General features: G+C 35.6%; 1 protein-coding gene and 1 long non-coding RNA gene across 2 annotated transcripts in view; both read right to left on the bottom strand.

The window, feature by feature from the left end:
- The window catches only part of LOC126598598 (uncharacterized), a 36,011-nt gene that overhangs the window by 2,032 nt on the left and 8,202 nt on the right, over positions 1-25,777 (bottom strand). The window lies entirely within an intron of this gene.
- LOC126598593 (uncharacterized) lies at positions 4,166-4,965 on the bottom strand. The gene is made up of 2 exons (XM_050264966.1): positions 4,502-4,965; positions 4,166-4,366 (listed from the first exon to the last, which is right to left on the bottom strand). The coding sequence occupies exons 1-2, from the start codon at positions 4,865-4,867 to the stop codon at positions 4,361-4,363; spliced, it is 372 nt and encodes a 123-aa protein (XP_050120923.1). The 5' UTR covers positions 4,868-4,965; the 3' UTR covers positions 4,166-4,360.

The raw sequence follows: 25,777 nt of genomic DNA, 5'->3' as shown, positions 1-25,777 counted from the left end.
GGCCACCGTATTGGTGACCATGGTGACTCTCTTTGTGCCCAAAACCGTAAGAGTTTTCGGAGCACTTTTGCTCGCACAATTCATTAGCAGGTGTGTAGCACTGCATTGAAGCCATGACAAGTGAGATAAAAGGAGGTTTCTTACTTCTTGCTAGCTCTGTGGATTGCTTGGTGCTTCAAACCATTGTGATCTTGCTCTTTATATAGCCAACAACCAGGGGGTTTTCGGCATTGTCTATTGGTAGATAGGATTCCTTTACTTTTTCTCGTATCCTTTATCACCCTTTGAATCTGCTGCTTTCTGAAATAAGGGCTGGAATTAGGGATTTGTATCCTCTCCTGAGCCCAAGGAGAGGATCCTCCTGATCAAGCACTGTGGGCTGTTGGATTTTTATCCAACGGCTACAAACAGAAGGGTCCCTTTAAAGTTATAATAATTATAACCGTTAGATTTTCATCTAACGGTCCACAGTTCTTGGTAAGGAGGATCCTCTCCTTAGGCTCAGGATCCTGGAATTAGGTCAGGAATGCTTTTTTGCTCCCTTTCCCTTCGCAAGAATTTGCCCTTTACTTACTGAATACGATATGGAGGGCATCAAACCCACTACAGACAATTTACTCCGGTTGTGAGTGTAACACTGGCCATGTCAATGTCTTGTGAGTCTCTCATCCGTCCATGATTAGAATTGCCAATGCGTCCGCTTGTGAGTCTTGCATCCGTTCATGATGAGAACTGTCGACGCATAACGTACCATATCTCTAACTCAAAATAAGGATGCTTAAATATGAAAATTTTGGGGAATTAAATTTACGTCATGATAAAATATGAAAAACTTGGATTTATAACTCTCCATTAATTTGCCCATCCTGCTTTTCTTTTCTATTTTTCTTGCTACCATGCCAGATTTTATTGTTGCTGCATATCAATCTTTACTTCCCGTCATTATTCTATCAACTCTTCTTTGGCTTTTAACTTATATTTTAAAAAAATACTTGCTTACTCGTTACCTCATATTTGGGTTCCTCGATTACGCAATGTTTTTAATTGTCTCTATTTCATTTAGGGTCTTTCAATCTCTCATGTTCTGAGTTCAAATTACCTATGTATATGAGAGGCTCTCCTACATGTAAAATTCTGACTCCGCCACTGAATTTACCCTTGGCATATTGGAGAGAATTGACGCATGAACAAAAGAAGAAGAAAACGGAGTTTGGAATCAGATTGACTACCAATCCTTTTGTTGATGGATCACAATGGGAATGTAACGCGTAACTAGGGATGGGCAAAATACCTACGGTTATGGGTAACCACGGTTACCCGTTCATTTAAACTTCACGGTTACGGTTATGGGTATAACCGTTTACCTGTGAAATTTAAATCGGTGGCTATGGGTATTAACCGCGGTTATAAACGGGTAATCGTTTACTCATTTATTTTATATATGTAAAATTAACACAAACCATGTTCTCTATCGGACAAAACTTAGATCAATGCTATTGACTGATGCATGGTTTATATAACTAATTATAATATAATGTAGCTCATTATATATATTATGTTAATACTTTACATTATGGGTTAAATAACCCAAGCATATTGTCTTCTAAACAGTTTTCGTAACCCAAGAATACTTAGCAAATATTATATTACCTTCATTGGTAACAGTTAAAAATATCGTCTGTAAACTATTATTTTAATTATTGGAATGGTATAAGGATTTATTATTTTAATTATTGGAATGGTATAAGGATTTAAAAAATTAAAATACAAAAATGTATGATGAATATATTTATAATGGTGTTTAATTGTCAAAAAAAAAAAATTATGACAACTTTTTTTATTTATTTTAAAGTTGTTAAAAAACATGTAGACGGGTAAAAAAAAGGTAATGGTAAAAAAAATGATAAACAGGTTAAAAGGGGTAAATGGGTAAACGGGTATTAAATGGTTATGATTAAATAGGTATGCGACTATGAGTATAGTTAACCGTTTATAAACGATTATGGGTATGGATATAACCGTTTATAAGCGATTATGGGCAATTACCCAACAGGTAAACGGTTATGCGGGCATGAGCATAAACGGTTATGAGTAAATAACCACGATTACTTGCCCGCCATAATCGTTGCCCATCCCTACGCTAACCAATGGTCCCGCACTCTCTTGTCAATCTAGACAGGCAGCAACCAAATGAAGATTGAAGTCCAATAATTCAATATAAAATGGTATATGACTAGTTGGTGTATAACGGCATCTCATGTTCGACTTATTTGGATACGAGAATGATATAAGTTTATAATGAGTTTGATATTAATGTCTTGTTATGGGTGAGTTAACGACTTGTTGTCAAAATAACTTTGTAAATATCATGAATAATTTAACAAAAAATGACACCGCAACCTTCACTTGTATTGAACTTTTTTCTTTTTTTCCTTATTCAACAAAGGAGATCTTTTATTTTTTATACTCAATTTTTTTTTAATGTTATTAGTACTCTAGAAAAAGGCATCTCACACTTCTTCTGTATGCAAACTCTCTCTTATAAAAGTATAAGGAGCGCGTAATGATTTTATGTGCGTACCAATAACAACTCCGTCATTCCTTTCTTTTCTTTTTTTTTTTTTTTTTGACATTTTTTATTTTTAGATGATTGTATATGATAGAGATTTGAGAGGCTTGGTTCAATTTTTTTTTCTTTAGTGATATTTTCACTTCTTAGTAAGATGTCTTAGGTTTGAATTTCAAAAATAACAAGTTCACAACCAATTTATTTTTCCACCGCCTTAATATAAATATATTGATGTATCAAAAAGAAGGGCCAAAGGGACACGTCTTGAATTCAACATCAGAAAAATTAAGGGCTAAATATATATTACCTCTTTCAAATTTGAGGTGATCTTCCCTTTTAAACATCAAAATTACAGCAGAAGCAAAACATGCCACACCGGTGAAGCAAATGTATACAGTAAATTGAGTATTTCACTTTTTTTTTTTTTTTTTTTTTTTTTTACATATATTAACACTGAAAAACAGATATTACTAAATTAAGAGTTAGTTGATAATTCCTTTTCCTCCTAAGAGAATTTTAAGGACCTGCTTTTTAATTAAGCATGTCTCATCATGGACATAATTCGTGGGGAAACATTTTGGTCAGATGAGTATTAGTTAACTAGTTTTGACCCTACTCATTATCATTATGCATGGATGGTCTAGTCTATGTTTAACCATCTAAATGCTTAGATCAACGAATAAACACTTACCTGCAACTGAATTATAAAATAAATGTAACATTTTGAATAAATATTTCATCACTCCGGAGCATGTAAGTTTCTCTCATGATATACATTGTTCTTGTTTTTTTCTTCACTTGGCTTGACCCTGATTAGTGCGGAAAGGAATTAATATTAAGAGTTGTTATTGTCATAGTTCTCCATTTGTTCCAATCTTAAACTTGGTTATCAAGTTGAGATTGTGTTGGGGGTATTAAGTGATGTGTCACTATCTAATTGGTTTTATATGGCAAAGATTAATAAATGGCATCATCTGGTGTAATAAGATATTCTAGTTTTGTTAAGAGTTGTTAATAGTTTGTTACATGTTGTTAAGTGCGATATAACTAGCAGAAGGAACAACTGTTGTATAAATTAATCACCAATAATCATAATACAAAGATCTTTTATTTTCCTCTTAAGTTTCTCTCTCTTATTTCTCTTTCTAGTTCTTCATCGTTCTTTAATTATTCTCAATGTAGTTAATATTAATACCAATCAACGGCTGCCATATACCCCCTAACGGTAACTTTTAATTGGTGCAACCATGTCATTTTCACGTAATTAATGGCGAAAATTTACCACATGCCATGCATACATAGTTGCAATGATATAAAAACACGTGGTATATCACTTGTGTTCCAGTTACAATGAAATATTTCTCATCATACTGCTTTTCATTGAGCAACATCAAATTCAGTACTGTTTGCTTTGTATAAAATATGGTCTCTTGATGGGTAGGGCTTTTCACACATACATTTCTTCTTCTCTCACACCCTCTCAATTTTAGGTCATCAAATCGAATAAATTGAAAAAGATTAATGGCAAAAAATTAATATGAATGTGTAGAAGATAAAAATGGGTGTGTGGCTTTGTCAATTATAGAGTGAAGCAAATGCACCAAACTCACGATGTAACTTTATTTTGAAAGAGGGACATTTATTTCACACAGGACACACTTGTAGCCAAGATATCAAGAGGCCATTTATTTTACATTAATTTAGTACTTATTTATCATAACTTAAAGGCCTCTTTCATTCTGATGACCATAGTGATCGATGGGAATCGATGATCTCCCACAACTGCTCAATTTAGTTCTGCAAAATGGTCACACACAAATATTATAAGTAATATGCATCAAGAACATCAACTCTAATTAATTGACGAAAATTAACAGTATGACAGGAGAACTTTCCCCTAGTGTAAGGGTTAGTGTAATTCTAATCACTTGCCTTCTTTCTGCAGCTGCCTTCCTTGTCGCTCTCGCCGTCGCTGCTGTCGCTGCTGCTGCTGCTATGGCCGGAAATACCATCCTTGATCTTCTGAAGAAGATTTCTGCCTCCTCCTGTCTTCTTGTTCCTGTGCTCACCCTTCTTCTTGGTTCTTCCATGGCACGCCGTGCCGTTAGTTGCATGGTGCCCCTGACCGTTAGTTGCGGTGGCTGAGCGCTGAGTGTGGCTGCTGCTGTGAGAGCCATGGTGACCTTTCAGAAAGCCAGACACCTTTTGCCCTAATGAGCTCTCACTGGCAGGCATGTTTTGGGAAGTTTTGGGGCATGCCTCATTAGTGGCAGGCTTGTGGCATTGCATTGAGGCCATGGTACGTAATTAGCGGGGAAAGAAAAAGACTAGGGTTTCTTAATTTCTAGATAGTATTTTCGAGCTCTGTTGGTTCTGGAAAGCTCTAGGGTTAGGTCTCTTATATATGCAATGGAGTGGTGAGTGGGATTCCTTCTTTCCTTTGAGTTATATATCAGCTATGGAATCTGCTTTTGCATAATGGGCTGCAAAATTCAAAATACCCAGTCTTTATTCCTTGAGCTAGAAGAAACAAATCAATGCATGTCATGGCTTTTCTTATCACGTCAAGCCACCGAATCAATTCCAAATTTTAATTTAATCGTTCATGTCTACCATGCGTATAACTTTCGGAAAGGATCCTCTATGGATCCCTTCCACCTAATCCTTCTCATCAAACAATTCAGGCCTTTGAAATTTGATCTAACGGCTAAAGTTATTATAACTTTTAGAGTGGGCCCGTGTTTTTAACGGTTGGACCAAATTTCAAGGACTCAGATTGTTTGATGAGAAGGATTAGGTGGAAGGGATCCGGAGAGGATCCATTTCCATAACTTTCATCTATGTATCGTCATGCATGCCATTTTTCATATTACATATACCAAAAATGGTTTAAAGGCCACTTAATATTGCGGTCTAACGGTATTCTTCCTCACTGATAATTAAGTGAAATGTCTTAGGTTCAATTCTTGCCAAAGGCGAATTTGAACCACATTATTGATGTCCATTGTTAGGCTTAGCCAACTCCCCTACCCCTTTAGTGTAGAGAGAGGGAGAGAGAATGGAATATCAGTAACAATTAGTATTTTATAAAATTACTTATCATGTATTAATTAAGCAAAAATTCAACTATTAATAGTATCTCACATATGCAAGTAGGCCTTTATCACAGTGTTGGAAAGGTGTTCAGCCCTTACATGATTCAAACCCCGTAGGTGGCTAATTTAATATCTAATCTAACAAAATATATCATTTGACAAAAAAAAAGTATCACAAAGATCGTTTAATAATTTTTATATGGTACTATTAAGTTATTAATTACATTGAAGGATTGAGAATGAATGCGATGAATGTCTCATAGAGTTACAAATGTAAGATAGAGAAAAAATGTGTTGGTGTCAAAATTTGGACAGAATTTGGACTGCGTTCAACACGTATGTGCCTTAAGTGTTGTTTTCAATCTCAGTGCCACGAAATGGCTTGAGAGACAGAGACAATAGGCCTGCCACTGTAGGAGGTTTCCAACATATAGTGTTTGTGTTTGAGTGTGTGTGAAAGTTGCACGTTAGTTTGACTTCTTAACCAAATGATTATGCACTAAGTAGGAGTTGGTTTGTTTAGTTCTTTTATATGTTTCTCGAGCAAAAGATGACTTAAAATTCAGTGCAACTTCATATATGTTTCCTAAAATTTAAATGAAAGTGAAATAAAAACTAAAAAGAGAAACATAATGTAATCATTTCATGATGTAGTCAAGATTACAAACTTTCAGAAAAGTAAAATCTAGGTTGACGGGCCAAGCTACATAACTTGAAATGTAAATTGACTAGAAATTAATGTAAAGAAAGCAGTAAAACTCTAGTAAGATTTAGGCCATGAAGGACATGAAAATGCTAGAGAAGTCCACCAAGATCACTGGTCTGGGATTGGACTTAGTACAAAACATGCTCATCTGAGATAAAAGCAAGGTGGTTGAAATTGCACATCAACCGAATCATACCACACGGTGGCAGAGCTGTAATAGCTTGAGATCTAGAGATCACAGGCAGTGTTTACTTCGAAAGAAGGCTTTGAGATTGTAGGTGAAGAGATAAAAAAAAAATTATTGAAGAGAAATTGGATTTGTGCTGAAAAGCAAATGGGTTGATTAAGAATCACTCAAGGTTTTTGTCTACTTGTAGAGAGAGAATTTGACAAAGGTCTTGAGCTTGAAGGCATCAGACTTTATAAGGCAGTGAATGTAATTTTTGGTAGGTGGCATTTAGTTGTGTCTTGAAGTGACGCGTGTGTAGGCATGGGTTAGATATTCCAAACTTTGATCGCCTACGTGGCAGCCGCGTCTTGGAGAGGAACCTTTCGATTCAGAGCCCTCAGACAGTTTAGAGTGAAATAAGATGAATATCCAAGCCCCAATTTTAGCTTCAAAGTTTGTAGGTCGGAGTCGGGCAACTTTTGCATAAATAAAAATGAATAAGCCTTATAGAAGGCTTATTTTTATATATGGCCGAAACAATCAACTGACATGTGACAATATAACAACATTTGCTGAGCTATAGCTACTACAACGTGGACTATCATTTTTTGACATATGCAAATTAATAATTAAGTACATGCAACATTCACACTTGGAACATAATATATGTTTAGAATTGTATTTATCTCGTTACTACCATATATACATGGGATCATTAATTTATGCAACGCATCTTGGTCCCATGGAACCATATAGTACTAGTGCATTCTGGAAAAGGCGATCCTTTCAGTCTCATGGAACATTCTTTTTCTTTCTTTTCTTTAAAAATTCGATCAATTGGTAGGTGGAATTTCGTGTAGTGACAATTGATAACAGATTGAAAAAACGAAAAGAGAGACAATCACCAGACAAATTTCCATTGTATTTTCTTACAAGCGTAAGTGAACTCCCGGATCCGCGAAACCGGCACAGGTCCAATTCTGAAATTGGGAGAATATTTTCTTTGGAATATTTCGTTAACCTCAATTAACTTTAATAGAATATTTCTTATAAGGAAGGAATATTCCGTTAAAGTTAACTGTTAACTTTTGTTGAATTTTTCGAAATTTTCTTGGAAACCCTCCTAGGCTAATTTCGACGCCTCAAGTCCGTTTTTGACATCCATTTAGTGAAATTCCAAAGTTTTAACGTAGTTGAACACTGGAGCGTCTAGGTTGACTTTTTAGGATTGACCGTTGACTTCTTACAAAATTTATCCGGAACCCCTCTTAGCATATTTCAACGCTCTGATACCAAACTGCCGCACTCTAGATCGAGATGTGCCAATATTTCAGTTGGTATTCAAATAATTTAGTTCGAGAATCCACCTAATATTATCTTGGACATCCTCCTCCAAAACTTGTTTGTGTGAATGAGTTTGATCAATGATATGGTTTCTATTAAAAATAAATAAATCAACAGCACATATAAATCTAATCACTACTCAATGATATCGTATCAGGTTTCAATAATTTTAAATTTAAGGGGGAGTTTTAGAAGCAAAAAAAATAAAAAAATAAAAAAAAGCAGATGATTGAAAAAGACCAAAAAAGAGAAGGTGCAAAAATGAATTAGTCCGCGCCCTTCTTTACGACAAAACTTGCCTGCTTTTTCCACTCTCAGTTTATCCGTTTGTATAAATATTTTCTGCCCACAAATTTATTGTCGGCACAAATTAAACGATTATGAGCCAACAAAGCAAAAAATTCGTTTGGTGAAAGCTGTTTTGCCAACAAAATTTGTCCAAAATTCGTCGGAAGAGAGAGATTTTTTAGTAGTGAATATATTGCATACAATTAAGAAAGGGAACATTAACACTCTAAAATTTTCATTATACACTATTCGCAAATGTATTTTTCTTTCTAATTATAGAAAATTTGGAGTGAAAAATGAAATTTTTGGAATGCCAATAACAATTACCTTAAAAAAATATGTTTTAACAGCATGATTATTGCGCAAATCTACCAGTCTACTTCAAAAGGCATTCTGTCATAAACTGCGAGAGTGCTAACACTTTGAATAAACTAATTTTGATAGAAGTTAATGAGAAAAAAAGGTTGGCACTATACGAACTTTGCAGGAGAGAGAATATTTGAGGAAAATGTACGAGAAAAATCAAAACATAGGTAGCTATCACTGGTCAAGGTGGGAACATATCCCATGTGGTACTACTAGAAAATATCATTTTGCCGACAAATTCTAAGACGACAAAATAATTTTGTCGCCACAAAACACCTATCCCGACAAAAATTTTAATTTGTAGGCTCATAGCCATTGAAGTTATGCCGACAATATTTTCGTTAGTGAAAAATATTTATACTGACAAATAAAATAACACTCGGGAAAGCATGCAAGTCTGTCGTCTCTGACAATTAGAAGATGGGCGCGGACTAATTTATTTTCGCACCTTTTGTTTTTTGGTCTTTTTGATTCACCCGCTTCTTTTTTTATCGAAAAATTCCCCCTTTAAAAATCATTGTATTTTCATTGAACCCTAATCTTAACTGTAGATAGCCCACCCCTCCCCTCCGCTTCTCTTTGAAATCGTAACTCTCTGCTCTCCGATCTCTCTCCATCTGCTCGTCGTCACTCCTTATGCTTGACATCGCCATCGATTCGTTTGCTTCTCTGCATTTCGTTCTCTAAAACTTTAGGTAAGTTCTCATTCTCTATCTACCTATTCTTTCCCCGTAGCTTTTTGTTTAGTTTCAATTTTATGGTGCTTTTCTTAGATTTGTTCTACCACTGTAATTTCGAGGGATTTTAGGTAATGAATTTGGTTGAGAATCTAAGTTAGGTTTGTAATTTCTTTCTGGGCTGCCCGGGTTTGAGGATGATTAATCCACTTTTTGAATTTTAATTACTTTTAACTTTTATTTCTAAGAAACTGCAATCAAAATGCAGTTATGGTTTTATAGTCATAATCGATTGTGAGTCTTTGCACCACATCAATCAATTCCTATGTTTAATCAATTGAAATTAGGGTCATGTTAGTAATGAAATTGTCAGGTTAAGGTTATATGATATTTGCTTATAGGATTTGTGTTTTTGTTTTTTAATCTTTTTCATTTTCTATCTGCTATTAATTCCTAAACGAGAACACCAATTGGCATTAAGTTTTCTTCTATCTTCATTTTATATAGTTTGCTTCTGATTTATGCGTGTTATTTAGATTATTGATCAAATCAACTGTGTAGGAGGCTAGGAGCTCAAATAAGTGAGTAAAAAAATCTGAATTGTCCTTGTATTGTGCAGAACACTATGAGCAAGGAGCTTTCTGCAGGTAGATTTGATTGTGATAATAATATATTTTTATATTTTGTTTTCCTCTGCCTTGTGTTTATCCTAAATACATTAGTGACATCCTTTGCATTTTCTTGCATGTCGGAGTAGTTTGATTATGTATAATGCTAGACATGAGCAAGAAGCATACTGGAACAATGAGCACATATTGCCCTGCACCTCTGAGATCTACACCGCCTCTGAGGGTGACCGCTATGAGAAATCGGTCATTTTCCCATTATTCTCCCTGGTTTTTATTGCTTTTAAAGTTCCAATATTTAATCAGATTAATATTCTATTAGTAGATATCTCTACAACTGGGCTGTATATTTGATGAAAAATTTGATATGGTCCAATTCTTCTGTTGCAATCCTTTATTGTTCTCGGGTATATGTTTCTCGCTGTTTTGACAACCACCAGTCATCTGGTACATGATTTTTGAGTGAATTATTATGTTTAATTTGTGTGTTTAATTTTTATGTTTAGTTTGTGTGTTTAATTTATTTAGTATTTTGAGTGAATTTTTATGTTTTTACATTAGTCATCATTTTTTGTTTACAATTATGTCTAGATTGACCTCTTCACTTGAGAACATGATGACATTTAAGAATCTGCCTACCATGAATGTTCTGATGCTTTGGTCCTTTTCCATAGTTGAGCATCTACTGATTTCTATTTTTTTTCAAATCCTGTAGGTTATTTATGAAATTATTGAAACATCGGGGTATACCAGATGGTTTGATTATAAGCCACCTCCCTTTTGGTCCAACAACTTATCTCAACTGCTCAATTTGGTACGTAGTGTAATAATTTTCATATATTTTGGTATTAAGACTAATGTAGGACGACATAGAAAGGATTTAGATTCATTGTTAAAATTGATTGTGAGTCTATGGCTAATTGTATTGTCAATTTGTACCTATTTGGTTATGTTTCTATTTTGTAACATTTTTTTTGCAGGTGCAGGATGTTTTGCGATGCTACATGGCAGCCAATTTTGAGGAATGACGGTAGGATAATTTTATTGTGTAACATATGCTTTTGTATAAACACTCTAGATGTACATTAAAATTTTATCAATCAATAAAGTATTATTTCTTAACAAATTTGTGTATTGTACTTTGATATGTTTATGTAGTTGTTGAGCATTAAAGTAATTATTATTTTTTTTATAAATTAAATGTCCTTCCCAACGAAACTAGTTTTGTCGAGACAGAGAAGATTATGCCGACAAAATATCCATGGTGACAAACATATTTTGTTGGCTAAAAAGTACTATTTGTCGGCTAAAATGCCTTTTACCGACGAAAATATTTGTCGGGACACATGGAAATGCCGACAAAAAAGAGTTTGTCGGTAAAATTTGAACCTTAGTCAACAAAATACCAAAATTTGTAGGGAAACTCTTAGACGACATGCTTTGCGAGACAAAATGGCCGACAAATTTTTTCTTCGGAAAAGACTCTTTGCCGACAAATTTTTGCTTTTGCCGACAAACTAGTTTTATAGGTAAAGTCAAAATTTGTAGTAGTGGGCTACCTGTGGTTGGGACCTGGGAATCAGTCCTTGGGAGGTTGGCCACTTGGGTTATGTATATATCGAGTACGATGAGCAAGTGTATAATTATGTGTTTAGTAGCTAATTCAAGATTCTAATATTGAGTGGTCTCAATATAAAAACTTCAAAATAAATTAGATGAAAATAATATTAAAATATTAAACGATAAACTACTCAATTTTTCATTCATAATCTTACAAACAACATTTACAATCTATAAAGACTAAATTGTTCACAATGAAGTTTCATACTTTGAAAATGTGTCATGTTAGTTTCATTGTCAATATAAGAAAAAGCATATCGATTATCATATGGAACTATCCAATATTGGAGTTCAACTGTCGCGAATAGGATTGGAACTATCCAAAATTGGCGTTGAAATAATTGGAATAGGATTGTCAGAACTAATTGATGATGGTTTTCACTGGTGGTGATCTCTGGTAGGAGGAAGGAGAATAGACTCTCTTTATTTTTAAAAAAGGTCTCCTTCACGTGGTTAATAAGAAGACGTGCTTTTAATTATTTTGTTTTAAATGGCTTGACACAAAACTATGTTGTTTCGGTCGAGTCTTTTACAAAACAGAATAGTCTTCTTCTCCATCGGTAATCATTTCCAAAACCTCATCCACTAGTCCGCCGCTACACTGTTCCCCTCCACCACATGCCTTGGGTGGTCCTCGAGAGTCCTCACAACCCACTTATCTGGGCTGCCGAGTGGTCCTAGGACCCCCGAGCCCCTTAATGCATCCGCCCATGTATATGGCCTACATATACATCGTTGTTTGGATGTCAATTTCAAGTGTTCAACTACTTACTTACGCACGATTAACGATTATTACAAGCGATTCTACACTATTCAATGCTGAGGAGAAAAACCATGATTTGAATTCGAGAAGTAGTGGGCTGAAGATGAAGACATTAACCATCAAATAATTTACCTGATAGCGATTCAGCGCACATATAATCTTAAGAATATAGTTGAAGCAGCCTAACTTGGTGCAGAAGACCCTGAACTTCCCAATGAGTTAAGCAATCTTGTCTTCAGTTTCTAGAACACTAGGTCGAGAGGTATTCCTTCCTCGGCCGTAGTCCCTCAAGTACAAAAGTCAGCATTACATTCAACACCACCGTCACCAGATCTATTCTACTCGCTCGACCAAGCTCAGTCGCGAGTTGGCACAATTGCATTCATCAGAAGAACGTAGTTAGCTCATAGTTACTTGGTTTGTGTACCATGACTTGATCATTTTTAGAGTCAACATATTAGCATTCTAAAAACATAAATATTACGTACTCCTCGTTAATGATATTCAAAAAAGAAAGAACTACTACAAATAGTACTATATATATACTCACAAAAATTAACGCCATCGTTTGTAATCGTAAATAGTTTAGCTAGCTAGCTAAACCTGAACAATGCGGATTGGATTCCAGGTAGAAAAGCAAAAGAAAGAGAGAGGTTCTAGATATGGCACGTTGTGAGACGTTCACTCAGAAAAGAAATGAGCTTGTAGTTCTCACAAAAGACTAAATCATAACTTCCCGTTTATTTTGATCTCCAAAAGTAAGAATTTACAGAGTGTTTACATAACCGTAATCAGAATCAAATAGTAGAGTTGGATTTCGATTACGAGTTACTCTTGCGTTTACTAAATATTAGAGAATAAAAAAAAATGGGGTCCACACAAATTTAGGAATTCAATTCCTCCAAAGTGGAGGAATTGAACTCCTTGGATGGAGGTAGTATTTCAATTTCTGTTGATGTGCGGAATAGGGAATCAACTTGTCTTGCCCATTATGCCCTTAAATAATTTCTGAAGTAATAGTTTCCCCGCCCACCCCTTCCCGCTGCCTAGCACCACTCCGTCTCCATCTCTTGTGCTGGTTATGTTATTTTCAAATTTATTCTCTCTTTAACCAGCCCATAAACAAACGAATTCAAATTTTTCAAATTTTATAAATGTTCCAACAAAATCAAGTCTATTAAAAATAAAATTGTCATGTTCTTGATCATAATAATATAATTAATTTACTTCAAATAATAATGCAATTAATTATTATATAAATAAGGGCATTTTAATAATCATAGTGGTATTCATTCCGATTTATGTAAATTAGTAAACAACACAAATGAAATCAATACTATTTTTATTCCAATTCCAGAATATTCAAGTAAACATCTTCAACAGGAATCTGATTCTGATTCCTCATCATTCCAACTTCTCTTCAATTCAATTCCTCTTCAATTCAATTCCTTTTATTTTGATTATGATTACGTAAACAAACCCTTCTTCTCATTGGTGTTTCTTAATATATACACTAAAATTATAACTCTACCCTTTGAAATTCAATTTTCTCCACATAAAAATCGAATCCATCCAAAGCCAACACTCCAACCACCGTGAATTGCAAAATATCCCATCTCTCTCACCCCCACGATCTCCCGCCTGCCATTGATTTCCACGTCATTCTGCTCCCATTCACCAGCGTTGACCCCATACTACCCCAATCTGAGCTATCTTCGCATTCACCACCTTCGTAGCATCGATCTGCACCCCTTCTCCTCCTTTGTGGATCTCCCTTCCTTGCTACACGTTCGTGGTTGGAGATCTTGCCTTGAGTTTTTAATCTGAAAGTTAATTTTAATTTTATTTAAATCTTTTTTTTAATTTACATTAAGCTTTTAATATTTCTTACATAAATAAGTTTTTTAATAATTAAAAAAAAATATTTAACAATAAATTAACGAAATTAGCTAACGGTTTAAAATACAAATACCAAATCGGTTGAACTGAAAACATGGGGACTAAATTGACCGAACATATGAAACACATTGACAATTTTGACATTTACGCTCGAATAAAACTCAATGACTAGACTTTACATCATTAAATTCATTAATTACATTTGACCTTACATATTTTACATTTTCTGGATGCCTAAAAACCCATATTTGGTTTGATTTATATCATTAATTTCATACAATTTTTTTTTGTTTCCCGGGGGGGGGGGGCGTCAGGGGAATAAAACTTAATATTATAAATTTATTGCCTAATATATAATAGCAATAAAAGATGCCTAATATATATACAAAATAGTTTATATACAAATTAAAACATTGTTGAAAAAATCACTAGTAATACACGAAGACTTAATGTCACGAAAATTATATTTTACATATAATTATAGGTAAATTATTTTACAAACACATATATAATAATAAATGCCCTAAAATACATAAAAGTTAAAGTAAAGGGTCAATACTAGTTTACTACCCTCAAGTTTCGTGGTTTTCAACATTTAGTATATGAAGTTTTATTCGCCCCAGAGTCATACCTAAAATGTTAATTTTGGGATAGTCTCATACATCCATTAGTTTGGTTGTTAAGTCTCCTGTTAACTGATGACATGGTGCCCATGTGGACAATAACTGGGCACCAAGTGTCAATAAAGGTCCCACGTGGATATTAAAATTAAAAAAAAATTAAACATTAAAAAATTAAAGAATTACAAAAAAAGAAGTTCTTCTTCCTCAAACCCTCGACCCCCCTTCCTTCTCCCTCCCTTCTCTCCTTTGCACATCCATCCTTCCCCCTCCCTTTTTGACTCCACCTACTCAACCCTCATCCTCTTCGACGACCTCGTGAGCTCGAGTGAGCGGTGATCGGCTATGCGCGGTGATACTCTCAGATCTCGGGGCGGAGATCTTGAAGCTATGGGGGCGATGATACTCCCAGATCTCAAGGCGGAGATTTTGATTCTGCTATGGGTGGAGATTCTGAACCCTTCCCCATCGCCCACACCCTTCATTCCTCATTTGTCCTCACCAACTCAGTCTCCCTCCTCCGTCCCTCTCCCCCACTCGCACTCGTCGTTCTCCCATCCCTCCCCTAGTCCCTCCATACCCAACTGGACCCATTCCCTCCCCTAATCCTTGCATACCCAACCCAACCCGACTCGGTCTCCCTATGTTCGAAATTGAGAAGGCCTTGACCTCGCTAAAGAAAATCACGCAAGTCATAAAACTAAGAACAAGTAAATCAGAACCATTGTCAATTATCCAAATTAATTAACATTCCAAATTAGAACATATCCTAATTCATTAGAAACATCTAAATCAATTCACAACCCCACAAACCCAATTCATCCAATTGAAAAACCAATCCAAACATCACAACTTTAAGGAAAAAAAGTTCAAAAAACCAATGAAATTTTACTTAGGTTTTACCTCAATTTTTTTAACAGTTTATTCATATTTCTGCTTGGAATAAGCTACCTACTTGCTTGAAGAGCTTTCAATCTTCTTCTTGGTAACATAATATCCAATCTTTCCCTTTGAAGAACCATCGTGCAGGTTGCCGCCACTCTTCACCTTCACCGAAGTAGCCACGGATTCCCACCACCAATCTCTGTAAATTAATTTAATTTAATCTCTTGCTACGTGATCTTCCTCAGCAAGGTTTGATTCATTGGGGTCGACGGCGTCGTGGTGGTTAAGGTTGAAATTGAGGTTGGCGGTGGGGGTATGGAAATGGGTAGGGGGGACATAGGGAAGACGAAGGGGTTCTACGCGTTTTTTATTTTATTTTTATTTGTTTATAATTATTTTTTTATTTATTTAACTAATTATTTTATTATTTTAATATTTTTAATTTCCACGTGGACTCCCTTAATGACACATGACGCCCAGTCATTGTCCACATGGGCGCCACATCATCAGTTAACGGAAAACTTAACAGCTAGACTAACAAATGTATGGGATTGTTCAAAATTAACACTTTAGGTATGACTCTGGGACGAAAAAAACTTTATGTATATTGAAAACTACGAAACTTGAGGGTAATAAACTGATATTTACCCTAAAGTAAAACACTTTATCAAAAAAAAAATGCGGGTACATTATTGGATTCACAATTAATTTACCTTTATTCTAAATAAAAATGTAGGTAAATTGATTAGTACAAAATATAGGTAAAATATTGAATTCTGTTGCAATCCTTTTCGATTAGGAATGTGATTGTGTAAATCCTAGTAGATTTAGGAATATCTTTTATATTCCTATTAGGAGTTGATTACCTATTAAGAGTTGTAATCCTAAAAGGGTAAGGATTTTACCTATCTTATTACTATAAATAAAGGCACAATGGGGTGGAATAAAACACACATCACAATTACACATCTCTCTCTTTCTCTCTACTATTACCACACCCCTCTCTCTATGGCCTCCATAATTGTTCAATAAATTATGCCTACAACACATTATCAGTACGCTCTTGACGCTACGCTAAAGAAAGTTTATTCTTAAATCAGGGGAGTATTATGTTTTAATCATTCTTCTTATGATTAATTTATTGTTTTATTGAATTGATCTACATGCTATTGATTCAATTCAATTTTTTTTTTGTGTTGAACATGATACAACACATTGGAGATGCAATTCTAGCTTTCCGAGAATGATCTTCTACAAATTCAAACGCTTTTGAAGTTTTCTACCAATCAAGTACGCTTAAAATAAAGGAAGATATTTGAAACGATCATGAAGCATAAAAACATTCCCCATGATGCATAAACCCCCTACATTTATATTTTCCTTCCAATATATATTGTATATGTTTTATATATTTGTCAATATATATACACATTTCATGCATTACGCAATTTTTTCTATGTGGAATATATGAGTTAAAGAATCGAAAAAATTAGAAGCAGTTAGGGTTTTTTTTTTTTCAAACCCTAGAATTCGAAAAAAAAAATAAAAAAGGGAAATTTAAATTTGGGAAATCCACGGCTGAGCCGCGACCTGGAGCCGCGCCACCACACCGACCTCACCTTAAGCTGAGCCTGCAGCTCAAAGCTTGGACGCTGGAATCGTGAGGCAACATCATTTTTGGGCTTGCTACATGTGTGTGAGAACTAGGCGTACGTCTGGGCTCCTTACTGAAGGCCTACAGCTTTTGGCCTACATACCAGCAAATTTTTCGCTGGACCTATCACACTCCGGCTTGACCAAGACCAAGCCAGTGCAGCTGGGCTTTTCCTGCTCACTCGACCCACATCTAACTAAGGCTGAGGTGTCTTTCCCTCACAACCCTATTGGGCTTGTTTTCCTCTGGTGCAAGCCTGCAACTTAGGTGCTTTTATGGGCTGCTATGCAGCCGTGTTAGGTAGCCCAAGGCCTGCAGCTTACTGCAGGGCCGTGCCTCACACAACCAGCTCACATGTGTTAGGCTGTGGTTTTTTTCGAATCCAATGTCCTATTTTTGGCATTCCTGCTTCATAACCATACCCAAATATTTTTTTGACGTTTTTTGTTAAAGCCACACTAGGCTATATTTTCTTAATTATTTGGCCCGAAGCCATCTAAAGTGAATATCATCCGAAGTCAGTATTTTGCTTCTACAATCAACCCCAAATGGTCCCGATCTATTGAATTAATCAAAAGTGACTTGTAGTCCATTAATCTGACAATTAATCCAAAATTATTGACCTGAAGATCACTTTTGGACATTATCGATTCAATAATTTATTTTTCTTCTTTGAACCGTTAACTCACTTTCGTAGTTCCGAAGCTCTCACACTTGAGTTCTTGAAGCAACTCAAATTCACTACACTCAAATCAGCATATTGCATTCTATGTTCTTGCATGAACATCTCTTTTATAAACTAAACGTTCATAAACTAAATTGAACCTGTAGTTTCAAATTTAGTGCCTTTGAAACTTGAAGTTTTCATAAAACAAATACACCCATGAAAACCCGACACGTTTCATGAAAACCATGTCTTAGAACTCGAATGTTCTACCTTTGATGCTTATGGATTATTCATTCCCATAGCACCAATCACAATCTTGTTCCCTCAAATTCAGTAGATTGTCGAACCGTCACAAGTTCGATTTCCCTTATTTGGACGTTTCTAATAGAAACCATTTTATGTGGGAAACAAGATGTGAATCTCCACTTGACTATCAAGAAGCTGACAAACCATTGAAGCCAACAATGGCATGGAAAAGTGATAAGCTCATATTTATATATATTTTACATCAAATTCTCTTGTCTTTTCTTAGTTAGTTCCTTATATTTTTGAGCTATTTATTTTGTTTTTGTGTTTTGTAGGATTTGTCAAGCAAAGAAAAGAAAAATAGCACAAGTGGGATTTTAAGTAACAAATTCATCAAAACTGCCTGTGCAGATCAGTTGACTTTGGAAGCAAGTTACGAATAGCTCATAATGAATTAGAGAATGAGCCTTATATGCTTGGAAAGCTACGGATGTCTGTTTTCTGGAGCATTTCGTGGATTGTTAATATCATTTGTCTAGAAGAAGTTATGGCCGTTTTAACATGGAAAGGTTACCAAGAGGCTGAGCAGTTTGTAATTGCAATGAAACCAATAAACACAATAAATCTAGCAACCAAAACTGATGCAGCCAATAACAAGTCAGCTGACACTTATTCAAATATAAAAGGGAATGGAATTAAATATGAGGATTAAGAGAGAGCAATTGGCATAAAGGCTACCCAAAGAGTTACAATTGTTTTACCATTTCCTCTCACTTATTGTCATCACTAAATGACTATTAGTGTGTGAGTTAAGGAGAAGAAAATGATGCAGCAAGAATTGGTTTAAAAGCAGCATTGGGGAAGGAAGGAAAGAAGATGGGGATGCCTCAGTCGATTTCTTTCGGTTCTATCTTCTCAAACTCATGTCTATCTTTTGTTTTTATTTAAGGACTGTGTGTCACTAAATTTTTAGTAGTTAGGGGCTATTTTGAAGCCCCGAATATGATTGCAAGTTTGTTATGACATTTTGTTGAATTACTTTTATAAATGGATGAAAATTGATTCACTACTTTTCTCGTTGATGAATTATTTATGTGTTTTCTATGGATGCATACTTAGTAAGCATATCTAGGATTCTAATGCTATGAATATGTGTGTGCCTGCCCTTGTCGAATGAGGACCTACATATGTTCTAGAGTAGTACGTGTTAATTGCGATTAACATGTGAACCAATTTCTAGGATAAGTAAGACAACACCAATACTTATGATGCTTTGTGATAACTTAAACTCTTTTCGTTCTTAATGATTTCTACTTGTTAAATCTATGAACACGCCATTCTAGATTGCATGCTAGGGACTAAGTTAAGTTGAAAACGTCGTTCTCTTAACATACCACATAAGAAAGAGTAATTGGTTAAGTTCTAACATTGAGCCAACTTGAGCATCTTCATTTGGAAATAAAAGGAATTTGAATGAAACATAACATGTTTGCATGATTATTTGGTGGTGGATAGAAATTCCCCTAACCCATTTTTCTTAATTTGTGAACTATTTAAAATCTGTTTCTGTCCTATTTTTGTTCGATTTAATTTAAATAGAAAATCAACTCCAAAACTCCCAAATATTTGTGTGAGTGTAGCTCTATGTGTCTACTATTTTCATATAAAATGTCGAAGACTTTAGATAAGTGTAAGTCAGTCTAATAATTATTTTTCGGTGGCTAGTTAGTAGGAACAGCAGCCCAGTTTTTGTGACATTTTAAGTTGTTAGATAAAATAATCTTCTGCGGGAAATACCCTTATTTTCTATGCTACAATTGACAAATCTTAGCTTTAATAAGGAAAATCAATAGGACATTTGTGTGCTACTTTGTGGTGTGCTTTTAATCCTATCAAAAAGTTGAATAAGCCTCCACCATGATCTTCATTCAAAGACTTATGCCTGAAGCATTACAAACGGAAGTACCTCCCGAACAAGGATTCCATGGTGCTTTGGCTCGCTCCTATAGACCGTCTAATCTTGAAAAATATTGCCTGAAGCACACCATGATTATGTTCATGAATGAGTATGATTTTGAAGTTTATAAATCCGATGGAATTTCGACTCAAGAATACTTTTTCTCATCCTTCCATGTTTCTTATCACGCCCCAATCTCTACATACGTCTAGGATCGACACGTGATGTCACTAAATACCCGTACCTCTAATATACCTCGCCTCCGGGATATGGGTAAAGCACAACTCGAGATCCAACTACGTAATAATTTTTCGTATACTTTATGGCTGCATCTAACCTCGTTGTTAGACTGCCTACATACCTTAAATATGGATTAAGCCATTCGTAGTTCGTCGTTCACTACTCTCAAACATTCATCACATAGACCACTATGTCTCAACATAATACCATAATTCAAGCAAGTAGCACCTCAAGGAAAATTCAATGAGCACAATAATATTCTCTAGCCATTTTGATCCACGAGTCTAGTCATAATAAGAACAACTATAACCAACAACATCCAATTGTCACACCAATCAATAACACATACAATACACTGAAATGCAGGGCTAGAGTGACAAAGTTTGGCCAAAGCCTATATCTCTGAAGCTGAAATCAAATCCAAGGAACCAACAAGTCAAATGATGCGATTTCGAACCACTCAGTGAAATCCATCAACATTAGATTCAGGACCACTCAACAAAACCAAGACACCAAAAGAGGATTCCGGACCACTCAACGGAATCCAAACTAGGATACAATTCTGGACCTCTCAACAGAATTCGAATGGATACGATTCTAGACCACTCAACGAAATCGCGAAGTATAAGGGATATTAGACTGCTCAATGAAATCCAAGCTGGATACGATTCCGGACCACTCAATGGAATCGCAGATCACAAGGGATTCTGGACCACTCAACGGAATCCAGACAGAGCAGGGAACCGGACAACTTAACGGAACCCCAGCAGAACCTAGTTCCGGATCACTCAACGGAACCGAGCAGAGAGCCAAGGACATAACAACGGCTTGACGAAGCAAAATAGGAATCAAGTGCTCAATTTACAAAGGCTCAACAAAATGAAACAAAGCACAAGTACTAAATTTAGAACAAGTCAACGAAGCAAGAAATGAACAATGAAATGGGTTATGAAACAAGCTTCGAAGTAACAAACCCTATGACAATGGATTAATGGTCCACTACTAGACCTCACATTTCATCACATCATACCAATCATGCAAATCAAATCTCATTTCAAATATGCACGTCAAATTACTTTTCATCGAACAATTCAACAAGCACTTTAAATCACATTTCACAGATATCATCAATACACAAGTCAAATCACGTTTAATAAACATAGATCAATGACTAATCACATTTCAATAGATTTTTTTGTACCATACTTGACCAATCCCGAAACTACTGAGCACTGGTCAACGTTATACCATCAAGGACCCAGAAGAGCTTCCCTTCAACCAGGAGGCCAATCACAGCTCGACACGTGTCAACATCAGAAGCCAATCACAACACGACACGTGTCAATGTTAGAACAAAACTAGAAACTCTCCTCTATAAATAGGGATCATTCTCCCACAATAATCTCTAATGTCATTTTGTACTAAACTATTCACTAGAACTCACAAAATGAGAGCTTGAACCTATGTATTTGTGTAAACCCTTCACAATTAATGAGAACTCCTCTACTCCGTGGACGTAGCCGATCTGGGTGAACCACGTACATCTTGTGTTTGCTTCCCTGTCCTTATTCATTTACGTACTTATCTTCACTAGTGATCGAAGCAACCAAGCGAAGGTCACAAACCTGACACTTTCTGTTGTACCAAAGTCCTCGCTGATTTTGTGCATCAACAAGATTCACATTATAAAATCAAGGGATATCCAACCAAAATATGATCACCTATCGAAATTTACCAAGTGCAACTAATCATCATCACCCCTAAAATGCGTATAGTCCCCCATCGCGGATATACCAAGCAGGACCACTTCCTAACTCAAGGTAGTGATCACCTATCGTGGATATACCAAGCATGATCACTCCTAGAATGTGTATGGTCCCCAATCGTGGATATACCAAGTAGAACCATAAGAATAGTCTAATCCTGCAAGCGGTGATCACCCATCGCGGATTTACCAAGCATGATCACCCCTGAAAATAAATAAACACATATATATCACAATATGACGTCCCATACACGTAAACCGATGTATATATTATCGGGTATAATCACTAACCAATATAGGCCCACTAAGCCCTACATAGATAGTCCCTAGTAATACTGATTTTCATATTTAAAATCAATTCGTAACATATTGACCAAAAGTCAAGTCTCTGTCAAAGGTGGGGCCCACAACCCTATACAAGTCAATCTAGAACATTCACCCATGATCCACAACCCCACATTGGCCAAACGTGGGGTCCACTATATCAATCTCCGTAAAAGCTTGTCGTATTACCCCTACTTGGATTCCAAAGTATTGCTCCAAGTGCTACCACAAGAAACCACCACTTTGATAGCTCATATTCACAATTGTAACCAAAACACTATATGCAAGACATGAACTTTGATCCTCAACAATATACTCAAGCTAACTAATCTCACACTACTAATCCCAACGTCATTTTGGTTAATCTAGAATGGTTTGGTCGTAACAAGGGAAATGTTTGAATAAGTATAACCTTTAGAAAACCAGGGAGCAAGTGAAATTCAAATATCCATAAGCATGTTGTCTTCATGGTAAATATGAAGGGTGACATTTAAACCATGTGTAGACATAATAATATAGTTTCCAACTCCATAATAGATCATATTAACTTGATACATATAACTCAGACAATATATAGTAGACGCGCAAAAGATCTAATAATGTTAAACCAATTTGGTTTAGTTCGAATGTATACACACACATAGATTTTATAAGATGTCAAGAACATATCACTAAACTTGTTAAGCCAAAAGAAGACCCTAAACAGATCATTGGACAATTACCGTATATGCCTTTTCAACATTTATATTGAAAAATCAAATTGTTTCATATGAAAAAAAAAATGGGCATCTTATAAATAGTTTTAGAAAAACGATGGCCAATCCACAACTCGAAATGCTACTATATAACTTGGATGTCATTATCCTTCTCTACATATTGCATTCGTCAATTGTTCACAAATAAATAAGAAAAGTAACAATTTGAAATCTTCTTTCTTACTCGTAAAAGAACCAGCCAAGAGCTTTCCTTCAATTTGAAAAAAAAAAAAAATAAACTAATTAGGCCACTAGAACTACCTGCTTGTTGTACCGATGGTGCCATCAGTACAGCAGCACCCTTTTCCATCTTAATTTAAGTCTCAAGACTTGCTATCTCTCCTTAACTCTTATCTGTCATCTTTCATCATCCCTTTCGTATTCATTTTCTTTCCACTTTTCTCTCCATCTGCCCTATTACTCAACGGAAAGGAAACGGAGAGTCTCTCATGTAAATTATTCCAGTAAATATTTAGTTTATCCTCTTCCCCTTCTCGCTATCTCCTTAATGCTGAGTACAAGAAGAAGGCCAGGCGGTGCCTTTTTATCTGATGGCTTGAAGATAGAATATATTTAATATAGAATATATTGTATAAGTTAATATGATTATTGTATTTTATAATAAATCTTTTAGTAATTAAATTTTAAAATTATTAAAATAATTTCTTTCTTAACGGGTCGAAACGGGTTACCCACGTGTTACCTGCATGTATACCTGTTAAGAACCCGTTATTAACGGGTTCTTAACGGGTCACCCGATAGTGACCCGATAAGTTATCGTGTTGATCCGAAACCCGTTATTTTCGTGTCGTGTCAAAAACTGCCAGGTCTAAAGATAGCCATTAATACTATAACATAAAATTAAAAAAAAGTCTTAAATCTTCATCTCATCTTCCAGGCTACTTGGAGGTACTTTTATGAGTATCAAAATAAGCACCCGGATAACTACAGAGCAAAAGGAAGATACTTTTGCAGCCTTTTCTGACACTTAAGGTATACATATTCCTGAATCTTTCAGTTTAGGCCTTAACCAAAATATTGAGGCCAATAATTGATCAGGGTCTGATAAATAATCAAATTAAACAATAAAACCTAAAGTAGTTCCTTCTGCATTGCGAATAAAGGAATTATTAATTCATGTTTGCCTATCCTACCACATTGGTTCACTCGCACCATCTACATATCAAGCTATATGTTGCTCTTTGTTTTATCAAGCTATATATACACACATGATTATGTAAAAGGTACCTGTGTATAATCCAAGCTTCAGACTCTAGACCATAGTATTACGCAACTTCAAATCTTTAGCTTTCTGCAAAGTACATGGAAATCTTCTTCTTCTGCACTGTGGTGACCAATTTTTCCTTTTGCTCTTTCCTGATTGGGCGCATCCTCCCTTTCCTCTCTCCTTTCTCTTCTTTTCTTTTCATCTCAGCAGTCCACGTGTCACTTCCTCACTACTCCAGATTTTACTAGAGACTTCTAAAAATGAAGGTTAAATTTACTAAAATGTCCACGACTTTAAACTTTAATAACTTCTTCATTATAGCTCCAACTTGCAATTCGTTTGCAGTCACGCGTTTGTATCAACACATGCTATCCAAATATGTAAAGAAATCTGAAAAATTATGAAAGGATCAAATACGTCCATGAAAATTCCGTTTTGTTCATTAAGGCCGTTTTCGTCATTTTACTTATCGAAAAATTTATACGCCGCAAATATATAAGCGTTGAAACTACGAATATGAATATGAAATATGTAGTTTTAAATAGTGAAATCTAGGGAAGGGATTTCACATCCTTCTCCCCTTAAAAGAATTTCGTCCTCGAAATTTCCATTGTCGGCCTACTCAATACTGCAATAATTCCACTAATAATGAAACACTGAATAGCGTTCAAACTTTATTTATTCTCAGATTAAGCTAACCTTAAGTTCGACAGTTTCGAACTTCAATTCACTCCTGAGGCAGCAGTGTAAGAAGTGAAAGTTTACCAAATTCTTCGATCTGATTACTACCATAAACGTGAGAGAAAGGTTAAGACTCATCTTCAGCTAGAGTTTACTGAATGGTATTGACCCAGTTCAGCTGGAGTCTACCGAATGGCTTAACCCAGTTCGGTCAGAGCCTACCGAATGGTAGTGCCCTGCTTTGGCAGGGATGGACCAAAGGGCATGCTCTGCTTCGGCAGAGATGCACCAAACAGTATTGCTCTGCTTCGACAGAAACCTGCCAAACAAGCCTTTCCAGCTTCTGTTGGAGCCTACCGAATCCAATTTTGGGTTTGTCTCTCACAATCCAATTTCAAGTTTGTTTTTACAATATATGGTATAATCAGGGCCTACCAAGGTGTGGCATTACGCACGAAGTGTGATCCTTGGCACCTAACCTAAAACTTCAAGAATAAGGGATAGTATTTCCAAACCTTAACCCGGCAGTATCTATTTCTGTCTCGATGGAATAAATTATTGGTTATACACATGTTCGAGCCCTTACCAATGTCGTTAAGGAGTACCATTCTCATAGTCAATATGTGAGACTAA

This window comes from Malus sylvestris, chromosome 14 (assembly GCF_916048215.2).
Source record: "Malus sylvestris chromosome 14, drMalSylv7.2, whole genome shotgun sequence".
NCBI classification, from domain to species: Eukaryota; Viridiplantae; Streptophyta; class Magnoliopsida; order Rosales; family Rosaceae; genus Malus; species Malus sylvestris.
Note: the sequence above shows the minus strand (reverse complement) of the source record. Positions and strands in the feature narration are given on the sequence as shown.

What these genes read in the sequence shown, in the direction of transcription:
- LOC126598593 (XM_050264966.1), bottom strand. Translation starts at nt 4,867, where the DNA reads ATGGCCTCAATGCAATGCCACAAGCCTGCCACTAATGAGGCATGCCCC.